Source organism: Rhineura floridana, chromosome 5 (genome assembly GCF_030035675.1).
Source record: "Rhineura floridana isolate rRhiFlo1 chromosome 5, rRhiFlo1.hap2, whole genome shotgun sequence".
Classification (NCBI taxonomy): domain Eukaryota; kingdom Metazoa; phylum Chordata; class Lepidosauria; order Squamata; family Rhineuridae; genus Rhineura; species Rhineura floridana.
The window spans coordinates 163,121,473-163,140,689 of NC_084484.1; the positions used below are offsets into that span (position 1 = coordinate 163,121,473).

The 19,217-nt window shown below is 42.9% G+C and overlaps 1 protein-coding gene across 1 annotated transcript in view; it reads left to right on the forward strand.

Moving 5' to 3' along the window:
• PDGFD (platelet derived growth factor D) overlaps positions 1 to 19,217 on the forward strand; it is a 248,993-nt gene that overhangs the window by 126,748 nt on the left and 103,028 nt on the right. The window contains exon 2 of the mRNA XM_061628718.1: positions 14,623 to 14,827. Coding sequence (XP_061484702.1) covers positions 14,623 to 14,827 — 205 coding nt within the window. The remainder of the gene's footprint in view (positions 1 to 14,622; positions 14,828 to 19,217) is intronic.

The following is a 19,217-nucleotide window of genomic DNA, read 5'->3' on the forward strand; positions in this document are numbered from 1 at the left end:
AGTTCTAAAGTCATAAACTCTCTTCAGGTGTGCTTACTGTATGTGAAGTAAATACACCAGGTTGAGACAAGTATGAGCATGTGAAATTTGCCCCCATTGCCATTCTAGTCGCCTACTAATTAGGGATGGGAGAATCTGACAATTTTGGTTTCTCTCAGTTTCTCATTTTTCCAGTGTTTCTTCACATTTCCACATTAGCTTGCATTAAAAAAGGCCTCATGAAAATGCATCAGCATTTTAGTGTGAAATTCTCCTAAGAAACACGTTTCTATATGCAATTTTGCCTAATCCACATATTTTTACAATGTAGTTTCCCTTTATTGAATGCATTTTTGTATGTTATTTTCACTAATATATGCATTTTTATCTTCACTTTACCCTTGTGTATGTATTTGTGTACACATTACTTGACTGAAGAACTGCATCGTGCAATTCTGAGAACTGCACCTTTCGAATGATGTCTGTGTTTCGGTTTGTGTACTGTTTTGGAAAGTGCAGAACGAGGTAGGCTCCGTTTTAAATGCAAAGTGAATCTCTCCCCCATCCCTGCTTCCAGTTCATGGAGGACAATCTTGTTCGGCAAGGAGCCTTGATGTACAAGCAGCCTTCACAAGTAAAGGAGACTCCCCTCTTCATAAGGTTGCCCCCCCCCATGCAGTGTAAGGTGACTGGAATGGCAGCAAGGGCGTAGCTAGTGCACGCATCCATGCAACCTCCTTCATGTGGTTACTTCACATACATAAAGAATATATAAAGAGGGCTGTAGCCTTCCATGGATTAAGCTGGAAGCATGCAAGAAGCACACACACAGAACCTCCATCAACTCCTGATGAAGGATTTGTTAGGTGGAGCTAGCAGGGATTCTCAGAGGGTCTTAGTTCCCTTACTTTTTTGCGAGCAGGGTCCCAGCAGGGTCCAGATGTCTCCAGTGTCCTACAAGCCAATCAGCATGAAAGGGGAGTATGTTAGCCACCGAGAACAGCTTTCTAATGCTTCAAATTTTGGAATGTTCCCCACCCTATAATATTTCCCAGCATGTGGAAACTTATCATACCAGGGTTCTGGCTTAGCCTTTTCCCTGACTCACAAGCCTTCTGAATGCAGGGATGTTTTTTCTAATAATGCAGAGTATTCAAAGGCTCCCTACATGCATTTGAGAGACACCATGACTGAGCAAATTGCCTGTAGTGGCACCCTCTTCTTCAATCAGTGGGCTCTGGTGGGTTTACCTGGCAGTGGGAGGACGCAGCTGCAATCTTAGCAGTGCCAGCCAGCTGAGACTGAAAATTCCCACAATGCTCCATAGCAACGCTACATCAGATGCATTGTGGGAAATTAACTTGGGGGCTAGAGCCAGCTGTCCAGCACCTCTCTGAGTTCCAGGCCAATATTTTTGTAGTAGTAGTAGTAGTAATAACAACAACAATAATAATAAAAGATCTAGGATAAGCATCAGTGATGGGCCCCGGCAGCTGCCCAAGGTGCTGGCACCAGCCCAGGAAGGGGTAGAATTCTAGTGGACTGTACCATGTGTTTGTTTTCCCCTGAACATTCAAAGTGGTTGCAAGCTGTGCCGTGGCTCTAGACTTCCACATCTCATCCAGCTGTGCCTGTGCACATCTTCCTCAGCATGCAGGACGAGCAGAAAACCTTTTGCTGCCTGGGACAATGATAAGATGGTGCTGCATCCCACCCACTCATTCCATGTACTGGAGTGATAGCTGAATCTTAGATCAATACTGGTGGTAGAAGAGCATCCTCCACTGCACCTGGAGGTAGCAGCCTATCTGAAGGGGCACAGAGCAGGCACATACAGCTCTGTCCTCTAACACCTTGCCACTGCTCCCTGCCCCCAGCATCTGCTGCCTTGGGTGGCTGCCTCCCTCTCCTTAACAGCAAGGCTGGACCCTGCCAGCATGTGCCAGTGGTGTGTCTTGCGCAACCTTTTCCGTGTTCCTCTTGTTTCACCTGGCCCAGGTTTTGCCAATACCTCCACCGCGTGGACCTTGCCAAACCACAGAATTCATCAGCAAGAGCTATGTCTGCCAGAAGGGATGCCGCACAAATGACGGACAGAAAATAGAGCAACTTCTATGGAGCAGCTGCAGTTCTGCTCATGCATATGATGGGGGTTGAGGTGCAAACGGTTCGTTTTAAAAGGAAGGGCATGAATTATAAGGGTCACTGGCTCCATGGGACATCCTTTTCCTCATAAGAGCGTTGTGATGTCATACAGCTTTCATGCGCTGTGATTCATGGTTTGGAGTCTCTCTCACACACACACAAACACACACACATGTACATAGCATTTTACCAAGGGAAATAATTCTGCAGTTTCAAATCACATCCTATTTCCAAAAAGCTCTATCTAGTGATGCAATTTGCTGCGTTGACCATGAAGACCCCCCCATACAATCTGTCAACATTCCTTCTGATTTACAGGGTCCTGAGCATAACAAATAAAAATCCTGCTTACTATGGGAAAGTGAGGGGGGAGAGGGTGGGCAACAGAACTAGCTGTACAAATTCCATTTATTTTGCATGCCTTGACCTGAAAATGACCTGTTCTGTGGCTTGGATTCAAAAATGCTTTTCTCTCCTTTACTTTGGAGCTCCCTGGATTTGACTGGCTGAATCTTGCTAGCTGCCGAGCCTAGGAAAATGAAAGAATCCTTATCTGCAATAACAACAACAAACAACAACATCTGATGGGTGAAAACAGGATAAAAACAAAATATTGACAGGTGTAGGTGTGTAATGGAAGAAACAAATATGGGAAGGCCTGAAGAAAAGGCCAGAAGCACCTGGAAAAACCCAATGGGAGAACTCAGTGCTTCTATTGCCAAACAAACGATCATAATGTAAATGAGCCCCCAGTGTGGGACTTGTGTTATGCTTACAGGCAGGGCCAGGCTGAGGCAAAGGACAAGGTGGCACCCCTTCTTCCCATTCCATGTACAGAAGCTATACTATCTCCAGAAATATCTTGGGGGGAGCAAGATCTGAGAGTTGTTACTACAGGATCATTGGCAACCCACTCCACCCACTGTTTGCATTTAGAATTCCAGAGGAAGGCAAGTACAACCCCTTGCCCCACCCCCCGGGACACCCTTGTACAGAAGTCAACTGAACTGGCAGTTGGATCTTACTTAGGTCTAGGGTTGACATATTCCAGGTCCACAAATCCGGGCAGGCTAATTTGCATATTATGCAATTACGTAAATTAAGTATATTAATGGTTGCATTGTCCAGTTGTTTTGTTTTTGTGCCTAGTAATTACCACTAAAAACTGGGGGAGGGTATGAGAAATCTTTAAAAAAAAACCTTACATTTTCGACCTTAAATGCCTAGACTTTAGTTTCCAATACTATGGAATATTTCTTTATTAAGAGGATTTATATCCTGCCCTTTCACTGTAAAAAACAAGTCAAAATTGAGATAATAGATCTAAATCCATTGTGCTTCTGGTCCAACTTTGTAAATAATATTTCCCTGCTGATTTTGTTCCTTATGTAGCTTACTAATTCTGTACTGAAATACCGTGATGTTGGTCTGTATAGAAGACTGTAAAATATATGAAGTATCTCTCACTGACTTGTGAAACTTTACACTGATCATCTATGCTAAATGATGCAGGCAGAATAGCCTTAACTGGAAACAATAGCAATATATTCCAGGGCTATAGGAAATTTTGATCATATCCTCAGTATGAGGTAGTGAAAGACAATGAACAAAATCTATTTGAATTACTCCACATCTCTTTTTTTTAAAAGCAATATACATAGAAAATCTAACAAACAAAAAATAATTAAGGCTGCAATCCAGTACACACTTACCTGGGAGTAAATCTCATTGAACCCAATGGAGCTTACTTGAGTAGACATGTATTGGATTGCACTGTAAATGATGCAAGTTTACTAGTCTCAAAAAGCGCATCTAAAGTACATTTAAAAGTACATCTAAAGAGACAATCTGATCATATATTCTACTACAGTAATCAACACATTTATTCTGTTTCTCTAGAAAGATATATTTTGTCCCTTGACATTTAATATTTATTCCTCATCTTTTTAACTCTGTTTTAAAAAACCTATAGGATAACTCAGGGGCAGAATGGCTATAATATGTGATCAATTCAGTTTGTAGCAGTGTACTACACAGGAGAATGTTATAAACTACGAATCAAAGTCTATGTAGAACATTGGTGTGATATTAGAGTTACCCAGCATAAAAGGTTTTAAATCTTCCGGCTAACTGGGCAATATGGCAACCCTACTTGGGTCATATCCATAGTATACATTTAAAGCATTCTTATACCACTTTAACAGTCATGGACAGGGGTGTAGACATCCAGGGTCTGGGGGGGAAGTCTTAGATCCCTTACACTTTTTGGAGAGGGTCCCAGCAGGGTCTCTATATCTCCAGCATCCTACAAGCCAATCAGCATGAAAGGGGAGTGTGTTAGCCACTGGGAACAGTCTTCTAGCTAACACTCTCCTCTTTCATGCTTATTGGCTCTTAGGGATGTCGTTGTGAGTGACAGAAGGCATTTAACAAGGATCTCATTCTCAACCCTGCAGCAAAAGAGGGTTTGTGTGGTTTTGACTAACAAGAAGGGACTCTCTACTTCTGAATTTGCCACTACACTGCTGGTCATGGAGATTCCTAGGAACTGTAGTTTGTTAAGGGTGCTGGTCATGGTAGGACGGTGAGGCCAGCACCCTTAACAAATGACAGCTCCCAGGATTCTGTGGGGGAAGCCATGATTGTTAAAGTGGTATAACAGTGCATTAAATGAATGTTGTAGATGTGATGGGGCAGTGTTTTTAGGAAGTGCAGGAGAAGCTGTGTGGCAGGGCGGGGGAAGGACTATAGCTCAGTGGAAGACCATCTGCCTTGTATGCAGTCAGTCTGAGGTTCAATCCCTGGTGTCTCTAGGTAGGGCTGGGAAAAACTCCTGCCTGAAACCCTGGAGAGCTGCTGCTAGTCAGCGTAGACAATACTGAGCTAGATGGGTCAATGGTTTAACTTGATATAAGGAAACTTCCTATGTTTTTTTGTCCTCCAACAGAAGGAAACAAGATGGTGGGCTTAGGAGGAATGGCTGGGGGGGGGCTGATGCTGCTACTGCCCCCCAGCATCTGCTGCCTGAGGTGGTCACCTCATCCCGGCTGCTGTTAGGGCCACAGACTCTCCTCTGGCTCAGAAACAAGCCCTTGCATCAGTATTTATGCATGCAAGCCCAAATTCACACTGACGTTTCTACATGCAGTGTGGGAGGGCTGGGGGTCTGTACGAATTGGAATGTTATAGCCAGATCTTAGAACTGGATATTCTCTGGTGCCTAAACAATACTGATGAGTCACACTATGAAGATGCCTAAACACGAATACAAACATCCAGCCTCTTAGATGACAATCATATAATTCTTGGTTGTACGGAAGGTTCTGTTTCAGGTGATACATTCATTTTAGGCATGCACAAGTGGAGCTTGATCCATCCTAACACAGAGGGATTGTACAGAAGAACCGCAGGAATGTCGGAAGCTACCTTATATTGAGTCAGACCATTGGTTCATCTAGCTCAGTATTGTCTACACTGACTGGCAGCAGCTCTCCAGAGAGAGGCTTCTCCCAACCCTACCTGAAGATGCTGGGGATTGAACCTGAGAGCTTCTACATGCAAAGCAGATACTCTCCCACTGTGCTACATCACAAACTCTATTCTCTCTCTCCCCCGCCCCCCTGGTGTGTGTGTGGTAAATATGTGCTTTTAATTGCTCCAATCAGAGGTGTTTATGTCATGTGTTGTTATGTGCCTTCAAGTCGATTTTGACTTATGGCGACCCTATGAATCAGCGACCTCCAAAAGCATCTGTCGTGAACCACCCTGTTCAGATCTTGTAAGTTCAGGTCTGTGGCTTCCTTTGTGGAATCAATCCATTGCTTGTTTGGCCTTCTTCTTTTTCTACTCCCTGCTGTTTTTCCCAGCATTATTATCTTTTCTAGTGAATCAGGTCTTCTCATGATGTGTCCAAAGTATGATAACCTCAGTTTCATCATTTTAGCTTCTAGTGATAGTTCTGGTTTAATTTGTTCTAACACCCAATTATTTGTCTTTTTCGCAGTGCATGGTATGCACAAAGCTCTCCTCCAACACCACATTTCAAATGAGTTGATTTTTCTCTTATCCGCTTTTTTCACTGTCCAACTTTCACATCCATACACAGAGATCGGAAATACCATGGACTGAATGATCCTGACTTTAGTGTTCAGTGATACATCTTTGCATTTGAGGACCTTTTCTAGTTCTCTCACAGCTGCCCTGCCCAGTCCTAGCCTTCTTCTGATTTCTTGACTATTGTCTCCATTTTGGTTAATGACTGCTGAGGTATTGGTAATCCTTGACAAGTCCAATGTCCTCATTGTCAACTTTAAAGTTACATAAATCTTCTGTTGTCATTACTTTAATCTTTTTGACATTGAGCTGTAGTCCTGCTTTTGTGCTTTCCTCTAACTTTCATCAGCATTCTTTTCAAATCATTAGTGGAGATCGGGAATACCATGGTCTGGATGATCCTGACTTTAGTGTGAGTTTTGTATTAATCCTGGTTTTACTATGCTGGGATGCTAGGTGAAGCACCAATACTTGGCTTAGAATGTAAGACCCATAGAAAATGTCCCTCAAAGACCCTCAGGACTATGGACCAGGTTACAGGTTTGCAGAAAAATCACTTCCAGGAGGGCTTCTGTTCTCCATCAGCACTAGCCAAAGTACACACTGCTCAATTCTTTCAAGTGAAGGACTAATGCATGTGACCTCTAGCATGGTCAGGCTGTTCAGCTGGTCGCATATTCATAAGAAATATTATGGTGGTATTCCATCATTTAATTTCTGTGCCAGAGTATCAACAGATCAGAATTCTAGGGATTTTTGAAAATTATTATTATTATTATTATTAACATGAGCAATTGCCAAACTTCAGTGGAAGAATTCCTGATGTGGAATCAGGATTCCTGGTCTATTCCATCTGCTTCAGTAGGTAGATGACCAGCAAGGTGACCCTTGACTCCCCAGTTCACAGATGGATTTTGCAATGTTAACATCTCTTTTACATACATACCATATATATATATATATATATATATATATATATATATATATATATATATATATATGTATGTATGTATGTATGTATGTATATATAGTATGCAAAAATACAGAAAGTAGAGGAACTATAAAATACCATATTAAAATAGATTTCACAAACCTTAAATGAAACATCAATTTATTCCCAAACAAAACTAAATGTAAAAGTTTATAATTAGAAGATTTATCTAGCATTAGTTGACGTTTGTTACGCCTTGTGTCCAGATATCCAATGTTGTCTGCAGCTATGTTTTTGAAAGATGCAATTAATACACTTATTACATGCAACATTTTGTTCCACTTTGAGCAGATGTTAGGAGGGAAGGACCCCCACAACTGAATACTGGGTTCTTCTCCTCTAGGTTCTGAATGTGTACTTGCTCTCCAAAATGTTAGGTCTTCCTCCAAAACTCTGAGCCTTAAATTAGACCAGATAAGGAGTTTTGAGTGCTTCTCTAATCCTAAGTAAGCATATTATAATGCTTCAAAGCATGTGGGTTAGCTTAGAAACTTAATGAGGTAGCACATAATGCAAAGCAACCTGATGGCAGGAACGTTTGGCTTTGAGGCTTTGAGACTTCCTCTGTCCTTATGTGACCTGTGATTTTTGTCCTTATAATTTAACCTATTTATTTTATTCGCCTTCACTGCCTAGTCATGTAAGTAGGTGAAAAAGTAGATTTACTGACTACTTCCTGCTGTGTGTGTGTGTTTTGTAGGAAACAGATGTATTTCTGTGGCAGCTTCTCAACAAAATTTCCTTTTAATAAAGTGCACTGTTGAATATTTTGAAAGACTTTGGGTGGAGTGCATGTGTTCGGATTTCTGTGCCAACCATCTCCCTAAAATAACATTTCTATTACCAACTTCAATACATTAGTTGGATGACGTTCAATGACACAGAATAGTTTTATGCTCATCATATTTCACTTCTTTCCATCTATATCTGCAGCTATATCTCTACAAATGTATTAGGCTGAAATTCTATTTCCACTTAGCCAGGAGTAAGCTCTGTAGAACTAAGTGGGACTTTTGAGTAGACATGTACCTGATTGAGTTGTAAGCAGTAGTGAAATGGCAAATTCAGACGTGCAGGGTCCCTTCATGATAGTCACAGCCATGCCTCCCCTTTTGCCAGCGGCGTCACTAGTGGGAGTGCGGGGGGGTGCGGACCTCCGGCGCGCGCCCTCCCAGGTGCGTGGACGGGGGTGGCTGGTCTTGTGCGCACGCACAGGCGCACACACTCACCACACGCTCCAGGTTGGTGGTGGGAGGCCTGTCCCGGCTTCACCGCCAGCGAGCGGGCGCCTGCTTTTGGTCTTGCCCACCCACCGCCGAGGAGTTGGCGCGGAGCAACGGCGCGGGGCGGGGCGGCTCTGGGTGTCACCCCCCTCAGGGTGTCACCCGGGTGCGGTCCGCACCCTCCGCACCCTGGTAGTGATGCTCCTGCTTTTTGCTACTGGGTTGAGAATGAGATCCTTGTTAATGTCTTCTCCCACAAATACAGACATCCCCAGGAGCCGATCAACACAAAAGGGGAGAGTGTTAGCTACTGAAAAGAGTCTTCTCAGTGAATGACTCACCTCCTTTCACTCTGACTGGCTCCAATCATCAGGAAAGGACAAGGAAGCATGCTAGAAGATTCTTTTCAGTGGCTAACACACTCCCCTTTCATGCTGATTGGCTCATAGGATGCTGGAGACATAGGGACCCTGCTGGGACCCTGCTCCCAAAAAGACCCCCTGAGCCCTGGACAACTACACTCCTGATTGTAAGTTTATGAGCTGTTAAAGGCAATGGATAAGTTGCCCATATAAGCAAAGGGAAGTTATATGTTTAGCTGGCATTCATTTGAGGTTTTATTTGTTCCTGTTATTATATTACATCTGTTTCTCTGAATAAATTTTATTTTCTTCTTTTAAAGTATTGATTTTATGCTGCTTTTTGTTCATTTTACCCAATCCCACATAAGCCTGTGTCACTTGTTTCTAGGGGCATTCGGGGGGGGAAAGGCATTTTTTTACTCCATTCATTTTCATTGCCAAAAGCTTCATCTATTTAGTTATTCATTCATTTGCTTTTCATTTGCGTTCATAAAGGACTTAGTAGTTCCTTCATTTTCATTATTCATTGGTTTTCATTTCCCATGGATTTCAGTGGAAGACCCAGGTAGTCTTCTGCTGCCAGTAACTTCGGTGCTTTCAGTCTAAATGCGATGAAATGGTGAGAAATTCTATTACTCTGACAAGGCATCAGGCCAGCCAAATTTCAGACAGATGGCCCAAAGGACTACCATTTTCTATGCAATCTAACCCCAAAATCCATTTAACTGGAAACTGTAGCCGGAACCTTAAGCAAGCAAAACATAAGCTGTATCACTGAGATGTGGCTCTCATCCCATCATCATATGTCCCATTATCCTTTGAGGATTAATGATGCTAGCGTTTCCAGTGAAATCATGTTTTCTTTTCCCTTTTTCTTGTGCAAAATGGAGAGAGAGAGAAAAAACATTGTGCAATATTAAGGCCGTTCAATGGACCATTATCTTCCCATTTTGCTTTGACCAGTATTGGCCTCTCCGGTATGCTTCCCAACACTGCCGTAAATGTCTTCCTCATAATCAATTACTCTTCATTTCCCACCAGTTCCAGAGGGGGAAATGAAAAGAAATGAAAAAGCTAAGGTTCTTCTTGCTAGAAATGAAACACCGGGGCCCTTTTTCCAGCCTCTTAATAATGTTTATTTCTTATCCCTTGCACCTATGCTTTATTCCAATGTGAAACTCGGTTATTGTGGGATTCCGTCAAGGTGCTGGGTTTTCCAGCACAGACCCAAGTCTGATGTGTTAGGGAAGCTCAGAACACAGCGCAAATCTTCCTTTGCCGAGAGATGGCAAGGATGGTGCTGAGCTTATCACGTATGTTGGGGGAAATGCTAGCATGCCTTCCTTTATTAGCAGGCTGGATTAAACTTACATCATCTTTCTTTTCCAAAGCATTATGAGGTTCAGTTTAAAACCATATTGCCTCTGGCACTCTCTTCGCAGCATGCTGGGATCTCAAGGGTAAATGTACCTAAAGAATAGGTTGATGAACGGAATATTTCAGCTTGAATAACAGGGAACACTTGCCTGGCGGTGAATGGGTAATTAGCCAGAGATAAATTAGTGTTCTGGCAGCTTTAAAGTAATAGCAAACTCAGTACCCTCGTGCCAACCAGTAGAGTGGGGCCACTCGCAGGCAAGGTAGGGTTTTTTGCTTACTCCGGGGTCTCCCCAGACAGACAGAAAAATATTACTTTACATTTAGAAAGGAAAGCTCCTGGTGAGGGCTGTATATGCACAAAGCCTTTTCTGTAGGAGCAGAATGGTATACACACCAAAGAGCTCTGGCAGTGAAGAACATAGGAAGTTACCTTATACTGCCCCATCTAATTCAGTCCTGCCTGCACTGGCTGGCAGTGGCTCTCCAGGGTTTCAGGCAGGAAGTCTTTCCCAGCCCTACCTGGAGACCCCAGCGATTGAACATGAGACCTTCTGCATGCAAAGCAGATGTCCTCCCACTGAGCTATGGCCATTCCCAAGCAGGCTGCAGAAGACCCATCTTTGTTCTGAGAGAAGGAGAGAGAAGGCAGAAACCACTTGATGAACCATCCACTCTGGTTTCCCAGTAGTTCCAACTGAAGTGTCTCCTTAGTCAGACATTTGTATCCAACTAAGTCATACTCAGAGTAGACCCTCTGAAATCAATAAACTTGGCTAACATATATCCATCAATTTCAATGGGTCTGCTCAGAGTATGACTCTGGATACAACCCTGAGTTGCCCACCAGGCAGCAACCAATGGTTCCAGCTAAGGTAGACTCTCTTTCCACCAATTTGCTACCTGAGACCTCCTGAAGGACCATCTTGCCCTGAAAGGGGGAGAAGAGACAGAACAGGCCATGAGCTAACATGATTAGGACTGTAATCTTATACATACCTAGGAGTAAGTTTCATTACATTTATTGGGACTTACTTCTGAGTGTAGGATTGTGTTATAATGACAACAATATAAAAAGATCAGATGAGAACATATACTTAAACAATCAGTTGGCCTCTTAAAAAGCATGAGAGGCAGCTATTGATAGTGTTTGAATTGCTGATACCTGCAAAGGTCAGAAGCTCATACTAGCATTAAAAACCCCTGAATTCTTCTCTGGCTCAGATTTTAATCTGGAATAGAATAGCTGACTTGGCCTATACCAGCTAACGGAGATGGTCTGCTGTCTTCGCATGCATGGGGAACCATCCCCATAGGGACTAATGGAATGATTGGGGGTGGAGAGAAGAACCCAGGACATGTTATTTATTTATTATTATTTATTTCAACAATTTATGTGCCACTAACCAGTGAAGTGGTTTTCACGTTAATTGTAAGGGAGCTCATTTCTGGTTTGAGCTAAGGACTGGAGCTCCTAGCCTGGACATCTAGCAAATGCAACACAGCAACCCACACATGACTATCTAGGACTTGTTGGGAGACATACCACATCCTCATCACTTCAGCAACAGGGTCATGGCTGCTCTCGATAGCACAGATTTCCTCCACTGGGTTTTGGAGGTCAGAATTGCCCATGCTGCTGTTGTCCCTGTTGAGGCATCTTCTTTGCTCCCTCTTCTGGCCATGCAAGTGGTGGATCCAAGATAGCTCTGTATCATAATACCTCTGCTCTGGGGCATGAGGATGGAGATTGAATCCCATTTTACCTATACTGTGCTGCTGTAGCTAGGGACTGTTCCCATTGCCCTTCCACAACCACTATTTCCCTTCCTCCTCAAATAAATTGCTTCAGGGGAGATGGGAGGCCTTGTGGGGCCCCAAACTTGTAAAAGTTCTAAGATGAAGCAAACATTACTTGGAGTATATAATCCGGATCACTTTATAAGGATTGTTACTATTAACACTGTTATAATGGCTCCCCCAATGATTCTTGCCATATATTTTGCATTGGGTTCAGATATCAAAGTATACAAGCCATTTGAGAACTATTTATTTATTTATTTATATTCCATCCTTTCTCCCAGTAGTAGCCCAGGACGGCAAACAAAAGCACTAAAAACATTTTAACACTTCATACGTTATTCCATTAAAAGAATGACAGACATAAAATATAATGCGCCCGTTTGACATAGAAGCAGTTATGGGGAATGGATTCTCCCCCCCACACGCATTTCAAATTTTTTTATCAGGATGCTACATGTTATGTGCCTGTTTGCTTCACCTATGCCTGACAGACAACCTCTTTTATTCATTTTAAGTGACTGATCATAAGTGTAATTTATTTTAATCTGAGTTGCTTTGGGAAATTTCTACTAGGGAATATGAAGTGAACAGCAGAATAAGAGTCTATAAAATGATGCAGCTTAATCTTTTTTTTTTTAAAGCCATTTTGAGTGACAAGTGCCCAGACTCTTCTCTTATATATTTTTCAAGCTGTTTTTGCAGATAGAGTTATTCAATCTCCAGAGGGACAGCTGATGGACTACTGACATACTTCCATTTCTAACGCAGAATTTGATGGATGTGGATACCAGCATCCGCCCACCTAGTGGGAAACAGCCCAGGGGAAGAGAAGAAATCATTACATTTGTATTTCTAAGTGGATCTGAACAAGAGCTCCAAATGTTGATCTTAAATTCACTTTATTTTTCCCTAACCATCCACGCTTCAAAAGCCTAGGTAGATCAAGGGTCCCTCCTCATCAGTTCATTTTCGCCTGTCAATAAAAGAAGCATAAGGAGCTAAGGCTGTTATATGGGGAAGGCCGTAGCTCAGTGGCAGAGCATCTGCCTTGCATGCCGAAGGTTCCAGGTTCAATCCCTGGAATCTTCAGGTAAGGTTGGGGGAAACCCGTCAGAAACCCTGGAGAGCTGCTGCCAATCATTGTAGACTTTACTGAGCTAGATGGACCAGCAGACTGACTCAGTATAAGGCATTTCTCTTCCTTTAATCTTACAAAATCTGCCCTTCAGTTTGATTGGAGTTTTCTTCCCTTCTGTGTCAATTTATTCAGAAGTAAAATCATCATTATCAATCCTTGTCCTCCTTGTCCCAAAGTCTGAGAGCATAAGAGTAATGCACAAATGTTAGCAGCAGGAGAAGCTGAAACTAACGTGACCGGATGATCCACCCCCATATTGAAAAAAAAAAGTGTGAAGCTGTCACAGGACTGCAGAGATTAGCCCTGACTCCTGTTGCCAAGGTGTCTGGAGGCCATGTCATCCATGCGTTCAGCCAACATGTGAAGGGGCTCTACGCAGGTATCGCTGTATGCAAGTAGTGCTCCTCTATGTTCTGAGGCAAGTTCTGATGACAGAAGAGAAGGCTTCATCTACTGAGCCTTTCATGGGCACCGCAACTCCATCCCTGTAGCGGCTCCGCCATCACTGAGAGGTGCCTCTTCATTTAAAGGGGCCCAGCGTTCTCCAGCAGTCATTCACTCTGATGAGGAGATTCTGATTGCCCAGGGGCATCTGAGATGGAATCCCCTGAGTCAGAGGAAGACAGCACAATGTCCTCAGACCAGAGGGGTGCAGGCTTCATGGTTTCTGCATCTGGAAGTGCTTTCAGTAGGTTAGGTGCTTCTGGGGCCAGCCCTGGAGGCAATTCCCCCTTCCATTCTGTATTTCCCTCCTTATCCTCTGAAGAAAGGGTTTCTGACACTTTACTTGCAGGAGAACCCTGGTCTAATCAGGGCTTGCAAAGTGCAGGACATAGCTCTGTGCAAGCCCCAATGATCAGCTGATCATTGTGGCTTGCAAAGTATAATGTGTAGATTCACCCAACATAGAATCATAGAATTGGAAGGGGCCTGTGAGGCCATCGAGCCCAACCCCTGCTCAATGCAGGAATCAAAATTAAAGCATACCCGACAGGTGGCTGTCCAGTCAGTCCCACAAATGAAAAACAAAGAAAGTATAAAGATAATATATGTTGCTGAAAGACCATCTCTAGATATTTTTTAAAAAATGCAAGCTCTCAAGCCACACTTCTTCAGCTGGTATACGTGATAAGAACAAAATAAAAAACCAAAGTTGGTTCCTATCTACTTATTTCTAATTGCTTTGAGAACAATGGTGGGAAGTTACTAAGAAGACAGATGTCGATTGAATCATGCTTCGAGTTGACTTTGGCCAAAGAGACCATAATTCATGGTGTGACTTTTAAGAACAATGACCAAAGAGTTCTGTGATGCCTAAAAGATTTTAGGAACAATGTTCCTTTCAGGAGAAAGACCGTAGCTCAGTGGGAGATTGTTGACTTTGCATGCAGAAGCTCTCTGATTCCATCCCCGACATATCTAGGTAGGACTGGGAACGTCCCCTTGTCTGCTAATGTGAAAACGCTGATCTATTTTCAGTTTGCTGTGAAACTGTTTCCCTCTCCTGTTTTGAACAACCTACTAATTCCTACATGTTGTGATTACTAACAGAGAGCAATCACCTCATAGCCTTGTACCGGAAAGAAGAGACCATCCACATCTTGCGAAATGGCGACATCCACAGCCCTCGTTTCCCACACAACTACCCCAGGAATGTGTTATTAACATGGAGGCTGCTTTCACCAGAGAACGCAAGAATACAGTTGGTGTTTGATAATCTATTTGGACTAGAGGAGCCAGAGAATGATATCTGCAGGTGAGTGGGGCTGGGCTCATGAAATGTTAATCATATCATCACACACACACAAAAAAAACCCAGGACCAAAACATTAAAAAAAAATACGCTAGCCAACTGTCTGCTTGGCATACTTGGGGAGCTTGTAGAAATTATTTCAGTTTAGCTCAACACACCAAACATCAACTCTATTACAGTAGGATTTCTTGTCCCAAGCAGAAACCTCTTGCTTTGAATTAAAGTCAGGGGCAGCCATTGTGGTATTATTGTTGTTGTTGTTGTTATCTTCATTTATACCCAGCCCTTTTTCCAAAACTGGAACTCAGGGCGGCTTACAACTAAAAATGGGTACATATAATTTGGGCATATAAAAATCTACATTTAAAATAGAATTAAACTCATTACAGCATTAAAACAATTAAACATCACCTAAAAATACCTAAAACCAATTTAAGAATAATGTAATCAAACAGTAAAACAATATGGGATACCTCTAGAAGTCCTGTCTTAAACAACTTCTACTCCAAAAGCCTGCTGGAATAAATAAGTCTTCACCTGTGGACGAAAGGACAGTAAAGAGGGGGCCATTCTTGCCTCCCTCAGAAGGGAGTTCCAAACCCTAGGGGCAGCCGCCAAAAAGGCCCTATCTCGCATCCCCATCAATCACACTTGTGACGGTGGTGGGACTGAGAGGAGGGCCTCTCCCGAAGATCTCAGGGCCCAGGTAGGCTCATATAGGGAGATACGGTCTCACAAATAGCCTGGGCCTAAGCCCCCTAAATGATGTTGGGCTACTCCCATCATCCCTGATGATTGGCAATGCTGGTTCGGCCTGGCAAGAGCTGGAGTCCCACAAGATCCAGTGGGCTATCCCTGATTTAAGTGTTTGCTGATACGTAGGGTGCTATTTATTGAGCATTCATCCTGATTTGTTTGTAGGAAGGTTAGACAACATTGGCTATTTAGTGACTATTTATCCTGATCTGTTTGCAGGGAGGTTAGATGGTATTGTATCAAGCAAGAGTTATCCCACACTTTTCCATACATTTCCTCATCACATTTCTTATCAAAAAAGTGTAATATTTTGGGGAAGCAGGTTTGTTGACCTAGACCTCACAATCAGCTGTAATTGCACGACCTGAATTTGCCGGTACGTGATTGAATCCCCCTTGAAAACAGTGATAGTCTGGAAGCACTCTTTGGCTATAATCCTACACCCCTATTGAACTCAATGAGGCTTACTTCTAAGTAGACTGATATAGGATTGATCTGATACTATCTCCCATGAGTCCAAGTTAGCATGGTCAATGATCAGGGATGATGGCACCTGTGATCCAACTTCATCTGGAGGGCCACACGCCATTCCTGGTGTATTTTATACTGAGCTAGATGGACCAATTGCCTAACTCATTAAGCAGTTTCCAAAGCTCCAATGATTCCCTTCACCCATCCTTTTCTTAGACTGTCTGGGGGCTTCAGACTAGGGGCTCACTTACTTATTTGTCTTTCAGCAGCTGCATCTTACCTTCTGCAACTTACCTTCTAGAGAAGTAGTTCTAGGACAGGGGAAGCCAATGTAGTGTCCTCTAGATATGATTGGACTCCAGCTCCCATCAGTCTCAGCCAGCATGCCCAGTAGTTAGGAATTATGGGAGTTGTAGTCCAGCAATAACTGGAGGCCACTGTGATGGCTACCCCTGTTCTAGGAGTTCAAAGACTATAATCAGACTGATATTCTTCCCTCTAAAGTATGAGACTAGGACTCTCATCCAACTTGCAGAAAAATCTGTACAGCATCCAAAATGTTTTCTGTTTTTGTAGAACAGTTAGGAATGGGAAGGGATGGGCTGAGGCACAGTTCAGTGTTTGACTAGGCTGATTGCCTCTATGCAGAGTTTGCTCTTTTTAATGTTTATTTTGAATAAAGATACAATTTGGGCTCATTTGGGCACGCAAAGGAGCCATATTCTTGGCTGCACCGGCTGCTTTATGGCTTTTTTTTTTTGCTTCCACAGAGCATCCAAAGCATATGGATGAATTTTAGCCCATGATAAATAACCCACAAAGTCCTGTTGGGGATTTGGGGGCTATAGCCAAGGAAAGATCCAAGCATGCCTGAACTTCACACAACAGGTTTTCAAAGACAGATGTACAGTACGTGTTATCACACTAGGATCTAAAAAGTTTTTAAAACTTGGAAGTATCAGATTGTGGCTACTCTGCTTGAACACATTGCTGTTCAGATTGGTCAGAGATTGGTGGTGGCAGGTAATGGTAAAACAAACTTCCATAGCAATAGTCTGAAACCTAATTGGCCTGCCAGTTTTGTAGCCATAGGCATTAAGGAGTAGTGGCACCTCCTTCCTCCCAGCCAGTGATGCCACAGTTAAGAGCCTTTCTGCGCCTGCAGATGCTGGGTGTAACAGACAGCATGGTCAAGGACTGGAACAGTGGTGGCAACAGCAACAGCAAGGGAGAACACCATTGCGCACCTTGGAACATAGCAATATAAGAAGCTGCCGTCTACTGAGTCATATCATTGGTCCATCTAGCTCAGTATTGTCTACACTGACTGGCAGCAGCTCTTTGGGGTTTCAGGTAGGACCCTCTCCCAGCCCTATCTTGAGATGCCGGGGATGGAACCTGGGACCTTCTGCATGCAAGGCAGATGATTTTAACACTGAACTACGTTCCTTCCCCAAGCATGTCGCCTTTTAAGTTGCTGGGGCTACCGGTGGGACCAAGACACTTCAATGTTGGGGCAAAGTCCCATCTGGTCTCAACATAAATACAGGCTCACTTAGGAGCCATACCCATCTTTATAACCATCTGAACTATGTGCTAACCAGCTTGAATGAGTTCATTCACATTTTGAAATAATTGGAGTTGGTTGTTAATCACAGCCATGAAAAGAATAGAGTTACTATAAATCAGGGGATGGAAACCTGTGGGACTGCAGATGTTGTTGGGCTACAACTCCCAGCAGCCCTGTCCAGCACCCTTTGTGGCTGGGGATCATGGGGGTTAATAACATCTGGAGGACTACAGGTTCCCCCCTCCTGCTTGACATCAAATCAAAACCATTAGCGAACACAGCCTACTATCAAGCATGGCATACCTTCAAAAAGGTTTCTAGATATTCTAAGGGTGTAACTGTATGCTCCTTTCCATACCTCTAGTGGCAGAGTAAGATGATGATGTTCCTTCCCCAACCAATATTTTACACAAATTCCTGGCTTTAAAAAATGTAGTGTTGTGATGTATTTTATATTTGATTTTGCTTTATGAATGTAATTTTATTGTTGTTTTTATGCTGTTCGCTGCTACTTTATTTTTTCTTAATGTTGATAGACTTTTATTGCAAATGAATAAATATATTAATAAGCCAAGCTAATGAGTGCAGAGTGGATGGTCTTTCTCCTGGGAGAGATGATGATATCCACTCGTAAGAATGAATGCCCATTCCTATTCTGCTGTTGATGTGATAAAAGAAGCCACTTTAAGTGGTTGAAATTCCTTTGGCATATTGTCAAAGTTAGCACTCCCCATGTGTTTATACAGCCATGAGAGTGGCTGTATACTATAGCCAGTGGAGATTTTTCACATTCCGCAATGTTAAATTGAAAATACCCCCATGCCATTCTGAGGCTTCCCATAAACTCATTTCAAAACAAAACCTTACAAAACATATAGTCCTGAACTCAGAAACGCTTGCTTAACAACCCTGTCAATTTTCATGGCGATACACAAAACAGTCACAGAGAATAGAAGGTTCAAAGTGTAAAAAGAGAGAAAAAAACCTCAGAGCCCTTTTGGACTTTTTTCTCTGAGAGTTCTCATAATCTGTTGAAAGTCATTAAAAATCAGCCATATTCACAGAGTACCTATAATCCTAATACTGACCTTACCCCATACTCTGACCTTCATCTTCTGCAGTTGAAAAGTTGAAAAAATGCCTGGCTGACTTTTAATTAATTTAATAAATTTTGACTGGAACCCAATGATAACACGGAGCATGTTCAGTAAGAACCAACTGTCAAGAGTTCTAAAAGCCTCACATCTGCTGAGTTTAGCTAATCAGAGGGCCACACCCACACCAGACTTTGATTTCATGTGAGACAGTCATGGCTTCCCTCAAAGAATCCTGGGAAGTGTAGTTTGTGAAGGGTGCTAAGAGACTCCTATTCCCCTGAGAGAATGGTTTAACAGTCAGCCACTCTGATTGAAGGTCTGTGAGGGGAACAGGGCGTCTCCTAGCAACTCTCAGCACCCTGCACTAACTACATTTCCCAGGATTCTTCGAGAGAAGCCATGACTGTCCAAAGTGAAATAAAGGCCTGGTGTGGATGTGGCCAGGGAAAACTTTGGTTTAAATTTGGTAGGCGGCTACATGTGTCTGCTGTAGAATAAA